Raw genomic sequence first — 6,977 nt, 5'->3', positions numbered from 1 at the left:
GCAGACATTTTAATGATAAGGGTCGTTCTCCATTTTGCTATCACCTTTGCAGCTTTTGCTCTAAATGTTGTTGTTTTTTTTTCTCCCGGCTTTCTCTTCGCAAGTTCTTCAAAATATAAAATGTTTTGAATCCGCCGTGCCGGCGTGCCTCGGGGAACAACGAGTCTCCAGAGCAGTTAAACTCCCCTCTCACCTGGTGACACACTTTACATCTGTCTCTCACCAGCTCACAGACGGGACAGGGTTAAACTTAAAAAAGCACTGCTATCCGAGATGAGCTCGCTCCACAAAGTCAAAGTATGTGTTCTCGGCAGGCGTTGCGTAATGAACGATACCACACGGAGACCTTAAAAAAATAAAAATAAATAAATAAATAATAATAATTAAAAAAAAAAAAAATCCCTCCTGTAACTCCGACCACCTCCAACACTGCGGTGTTGGCCCAACGCGACTTTTTTTTTTTTTTTTTTTTTTTTTTTTTTTTTTGAGGAAGCTCGATATTTCTCCAAACGCTTTCAGGGGCAAACCGAGTGAGTACGGGACCTTTTGGCGTGACGCGGCAGTGGGGCTGGCTCTCCTCCGCTCTGCCTGCATTCATAAACGGATATGATAAACCAGCGCTGAAGCGCACCGGAGCCGCGACGAGCAGTCGAGCCCTGAACCATGGCGGAAGAGGACGACGCTGCGATTCGGATATTACAGAGCCTGCGGGGTAAAATATGTAAGTCTGACCGGCGAGCCGACGTTAACCGTGTGTCACACTGGGGGGGGGGGGGGGGTGGTGGTGGTGGTGGGGAGGTGGGGTTGGGGTGGTGGTGGTGGGGGAGAGAGAGAGAGAGAGAGGGGTCGGTAGAAGAGGCGAGACGGGAAGCCGGAGGGGCGCGGCGTGCTATCGACAGCCGAGAGAGAGAGCGAGAGAGACGGGCAACCTCAGCTGGTCGCTCCGCTGGCTGGTGCCTCACGTCAAGTTAGCCTAGCATACTAGCGGGGTGGCGGGGGGGGGCTACTAGCTTGTTGCGAATGATTTTCATTCATCGAGCGGCGTTTCCACACAAGGCGGTGAAGCTCGTCGAGTGCCCGTTTCCCTGTTTGTTTGTTGTTGTTGTTGTTGTTGTTGTTGTTGTGTTGAGCTGCTCTGTACGCTAAGTTAAAAACGCTGGTGGCAAAAGTGGGCTAGCATCGTCACAGAGCTAACCCATTCAGCTCCACGGCTGCTCGCCGCTGACATCTGACCGCCTGTCAGGTATCTGACGTCGGCTCCTGATCTGATCCGATGTCGGCTCCTAATAACACGAATTACGGCGAAAACGCGAAAGCTTGAACGATACGCACGGATAATAAAGACCCAACCTCGGTCGCGGTCGCTCACCGTTTCAGGGTGAAGCTACTCTCGCCTCACAGTCAAAGACACCTCACGTTTAACACCTACGATGTCCGAAGCTGATAACATACAAGTTCACACGCTTACTAACGCTAATTATCGCGTTAAAGCTTGTTAATATAATGTTAACTGATGGTGGGTGAGTGAGTGAGTCCGGTCTCGTCAGATCGCCTCGTTGCAGGTCTGTGAACACTCAAGTCTTTCCTCTCCGACCTGCATGTAAAAGGAATTAATCAAGGAACATTTAAATCAAACTAATGTATCGTCATCTGCCTCTAAATTAATCATTAAAGCACTAATGGGAAATAGTAAACTTGTCTTACCTTGCTGCACCGAATACTATATCTTTCAAGCATACGTGTGGTCACTAAAATCTTACAATAATCCCACTTTTAATAAGAGTCCTAATACCTCAGCAGGCAGCATCTTCATCCTCATCCACTGGGCAGGTGTAACTTGTTACCTGCCAGGTGGCTGTGCACCTGTTTGAATCAATAATTGTTGTTTATGCCAAAAAAAATAAATAATTGGATGTCTGTGGCTGCCGCCCGTCAAACGTTTCAGCCACTGCTAGTATCAGGATACCCAAATGATTTATGTTGAAATGGTTTCCATCATGCTCTTTTATTCATAGATATGATTATTATTATTCTCTTATCTATTAGTCTACATCCACTGCTGCAGTGTCCTTGCTGTGTTTGAGGTGATTTGATTATGGTTAGTATTAAATTTGCCCAAATTCGGTCATCAAGAGGAATCAGTTTGAAAGAAGCTTGTTTTCCTTAATAAACCAAAAAAAAAAACAACCCAGTTATTATTGCTCTTGTCATTTAAAATATATTTGACAAAATATCATTATTAATATGTGCTTAGGAGACATTTTATGTGTCCAGCGTAGAGGTAGACTGTCATACATGTGGCATGGGTGTGTGTAGTTACTGAAAGTGAATATAAGCTAACCAGTACGCAAGTCTTGTTTGCATATAGGCATACAATAGGAAGACAAATGTCAGTTTCACTACTATGAATTAATGAGAAAACAGTAAGCAGAACAAAATAGAGGAACCAGCATGGCATGTACTCACTTTGCAGTCTTACGAAACTTCATTCTTCCTTGTTCACATTTTGTCCTTTTTCCTTCAGCCTACATCAGTAGAGGTGGCATTGTTCGAAGATGTTCTTACAGCAGTTTTTAGATGGCCAGTGCACTTTTATATACTTTACGTTCTGTGTTTGCTTAATTGTCAGAATGAAATCACAAAAAGGCCTGTTGATAAACTGACATGGCAGTCCTTCAGCTCAAACGGGTATTGTGTAGCCGTGCTGTTTGACCCTTTGGTTCATGGTTTTCACCGGGTAACATGCTTCTGTTTTAGTGGAAATGTTATGGAAAAGATGGCAGCGGGACTGTTTGGCCAAAGTAGGCTGCGTGTTTGTGCCGGCATGCATATGTGCTTGTGTGCTCTACTCCCACCAGGTCATCTTCGTCCAAGCTTAGTGGCAACTTGACTGTATTTACTGGCAGTCCCTAAGATTAGCCATACACCATTATTAATAGCTTGTTAAAAAGCTGATCTCACTGGTGGCTTCTCTTAATTAGGTCCCTGCCTGGGCTTAGGGTACTGGTCCAAAGATAGAGGACTAATTTTGACTGCCATTGTCCTTCTTATCCACTAAATCGGACTCTTAAGACTGACTCGGGGTGAAGTTACTGATAGTGCTGCGTTCGAGTGACTGTTAGCATTTCAGGTTCAGTGTATCTGGCACTCATTTGGTGTATTCTGTTGTGTGTTTGTTGCACCAGACTTGGAGGTTTACAATCTGGGTTGGCCTGTAATATATTGGATGTGGTGTGTGTTTCGATGGTGTTTGTCATTTGTGAATCAGCGCTGTACTGTCGCCATTGGTTATGGTGAGGAAGTCAATGTTTCATCTTTTTAACCACATATGAGTCTCAAGTCTACTTGAGCTACATCCGCTCTGCAGCTTGCCCCAACAACTGGCAGCACCCTACGTCCCCAAATGAACATGACGATGTCAAAACATCAAACCATATTATAAACGTGTACTGATTATTATCACAGTCACACATTATATTGATTGGGATTTAGTTATATTGATTCAGAAAAGCTTCTTTTTAAATCTGAAACCTGATTGCATGAATTATGTTCTCAGAACCTGTTAAAGGGTATACTATACATGTTCTAAATATAACTTCCTTCAAGTTATGTCCTTGTTTAATGTAAAGTGGATACATTATTTATAACTGTAAAGGTAAAGGAGTGATAGAAATGGAATCGTTTTGTTGTTATTATTAACAGTATGGTTGAGGATTTTCTAAAATCATCGATTGCATCCAATGTGTTTTCAGAATTAACTGGTCTTTTTTCTTTTTCTTCATTTGGTTAAGACTAATGTTATTTTGATGCCAGCCTGGATGATAATGATGTTCTCCTCTTGGTGCTGCAGGTGAAGCTAAGAACCTGGGTCCAGTTTCGGGTCCAAATCGTCAAAGGGATCTCTGCACCTTTTGCACCATAAGTCTGGATCAAGAGGAGGTGTTCCGCACTAAAGTGTTTGACAAAAGCGTCAGGTAAGCAGGATAATCCTGTGACATGCATGGAGAAATGTTCTTGTTGATTAGTGCTGCCGAGCCCAACGTCTTAATTGTCTTCGTTCCAGTAAGGGTTGCCGTTTGACAGCTAGACTTTCAAACATTACACTTTTATTACGTCCATAGATATAAATTAAACATGCATACTCTGGTTAAATACAAAGTGCAAATCCTTAATTATGCGCTAATTATGTCTTATGCAATAGTCTTTTTTTCAAGGGGGTGGACACACAAATATTAAGTTGACAATCTCAAGAAAAGTACTGTCTTTTTCAAATATGATATGCCATGTCTTAGCATATCTAGGCTATTTATTTTTTGGATGTTGAGCATAGATTAGTTGTATTCTAGTTTAAAATGTTATCATGTTACAACATCAGAGATACTTACTGACGTTTTATCGACGAGAGCTTTGCGTATCTTTTTTGAAATTGAGAGGTCCACAGGAGTTTACAATCTCTGTAGTCATAAATTATTTTTTTTTGTTAAATGGCAAGTTGGCAACAACATGTCGCACCTCACTGTCTAATATAGAACAATAGAAGAAGTATAAAGTGCGAAATTACCAATAGTGACGTAGTTTAAAATGCACACTGACACATGTGGGTATTCAAAAAGAATGCATGAATAGTATGAAAGCCTTATTTGTTTCCTGGTCAGTGCGATGCTTGACGAGAACTTCTCACAGGGAAACCATTGCATTGTTATTCACAATGTTTTGGAGCCTCGGCTTTTTTCACGTCAAGTCATTGAACACCTCATTTATTGCAGGTAATGCTGGCTATACAAAAACATCTCAACATTTTTCTGTTTATATGCAGGCAAAAGGTTTCAGGTTTACCAGGTTATTTATGCCATTTCCTCCTCAGGGCAGTTATTATAACTTTGCAGTAAAAATGTCCAAATCAGAGGACTTGCTGCTCTTCCAAAGCTACCATTTATCATGACACATTAGATTTTTTATTTTTTTACTGTTCATGTGTTGAAAAGTTGGTCATCTGTGATTATTTTTAACGCAGTATTTTACTCCTTAATTATTTTTTTTAGCCCCAGTTATGTTAATGTACAGTTAAGAGTCATTTTGTGCTAGAAAATAAGAACGAAACACCATTTAACAGTGTATATTTCCTGTAACCTATATCTGCTAATGCGATGGCTTCTCAACTGCCATTTTGGTGAAATGAAGATAAAGATAACCTCCCAAATTATGTTACAGGAAGAAGAGTAATTAAGTTATGCTCATATGAATTCATAATTCAAACTGTTCACATAATTATTAGTGAATAGTATAGTTTTCAGTTAGTTTTGAGAGTAGAGGTCAAAACAAAGCTAAAAAACCGGAAATATCCTGTTGATAAAATCTCTCGTGGAAACACTTGCACTAAACTGTAGTCCCTTTATATTTGTTGTATGGCTGTCATGGAAGAAATTTCCATTTTTAATGCAGTCGTTTGATTACGTCTTAGAGACTGTCAATACGTGGCTCAGAGCTGTGAACAGTATGTGTGTGGGTTAGAGCAGGTACAGGTTCAGCACGGAAACACTGAGTGATTCGGACTGAAGTGAGCTATTTTACCGATAACTACATGTTCACAAGCAGCTCAGAGAAAGGTGTGAGAGATCAGGAAACCTCTCAGGTTTACATTGACATCATTGCACATTACACTGTAAACACAGGCCTGCCTTCTCTAGGTATTTCACAACAGCTCTTTTTTTTCCTTTTTTCTTTTTTATCTCTCCTGATTTCGGTACCGTTCAAAAGGATTTTACAGTCTCTGAGGATGTGTGTCCTCCCACGCGCTCCCTGCCTTTCTCTCTGTGTCACTCTCAGCTACCTTAGCCACTGTTTAGCACATCTTAATAATCACTTAAATTTGGCCCACTGTTTATTTGATGGTGCTTGACTCATGCCTTTTGTTTGTGCTCCTGACTCTAATTGTTTCGAGGCTGTAGGGAAGCTCTAATTGTAGCTAATCTCTTGGATAAAGTAGGCATGTTCAAACTGCTGTGGTCAAGTGGCTCTGGCGTTCTCACATTATTCAGAAACCAGGATGACAACAGAGGTAAAGGTAGCATAGTGGGTGTATGTTTGAGTGTGTACAGAAGAAGGAGGGGATGGGAGGGGAGGCGGGGGGCTACAAGTGCATAGTTCCATGTGATGTTGAGGAGGATGTGTGGGTGCACACTGGACGTGTTGACCAAGCCCAGTGTGGAAATGTCAGGCAAGATACTTCGCTGTTGAGGGAGGCATCAGTGGAGAGACTGATCTATAGGACCAGGTTCCCGTCATCACTATTGACGAGCACAGACCTCCTCGGCCAAAAGTCCCTCTTCTATGTAGATCTGCGACCACAGCAATTATATATCTCTGGATATATTTACATTGGTGGCGATGTTACAGTTGTACCAGTTGTGGTTCTCCTCCATGAGACCACTGTCCCCCGAGTGCTCCACAGAGGTATGAACGTATTTTTCCTTGACCAATTTTCATGAAAATCAGATGGCAGTTTCTCCGTAATCCTGCTGACAAGCAGACAAATTTGACAAATAGACAAACATACAAACAAGCCGCACCAAAAACATAACCGAGGTAAATATTAACGCAGACAGGGTTACTATCAGAGAATACCTTGGTTACACTCTCCCCTCCTAAACTGCATGAAAACTAACGATTTGTTCCCTAATGTGTTTTGTTATTTTCTTTTCATGAAAATGGATTTGATAAAATAGGGATGGAAAAAAAAAAAAAAACGTTCAGGAGCCGGTATTGAAGTCAAGTTATCGGTACCAGTATCAAACATTTTAGAACAATGGCAACCCTAAACACGCATAATCCTGTTTGCCAGGCTCATTTGCATTTCCTGATTTAATTCTTTAAAATGTAGGAAATGTAACTGTGAATAAAACTCATTAAGGCATATGACAAATGAAAAATTAAAAGAAATTTCTAAGTATTTTTGTTTTTTTAATTTTATAACTGGC

The 6,977-nt window shown here is 41.2% G+C and overlaps 1 protein-coding gene across 1 annotated transcript in view; it reads left to right on the top strand.

Moving 5' to 3' along the window:
- The first annotated feature begins 533 nt into the window (after positions 1–533).
- The window catches only part of rasa2 (RAS p21 protein activator 2), a 30,931-nt gene continuing 24,487 nt past the window's right edge, over positions 534–6,977 (top strand). The window contains exons 1-2 of the mRNA XM_069147848.1: positions 534–721; positions 3,851–3,974. Of these exons, the coding sequence (XP_069003949.1) occupies positions 664–721; positions 3,851–3,974 (182 nt within the window). The 5' untranslated portion in view covers positions 534–663. The remainder of the gene's footprint in view (positions 722–3,850; positions 3,975–6,977) is intronic.

This window comes from Embiotoca jacksoni, unplaced genomic scaffold (genome assembly GCF_022577435.1).
Source record: "Embiotoca jacksoni isolate LCO1_2020_lvr unplaced genomic scaffold, fEmbJac1.0.p SCAF_14, whole genome shotgun sequence".
NCBI lineage: Eukaryota > Metazoa > Chordata > Actinopteri > Embiotocidae > Embiotoca > Embiotoca jacksoni.
Note: the sequence above shows the minus strand (reverse complement) of the source record. Positions and strands in the feature narration are given on the sequence as shown.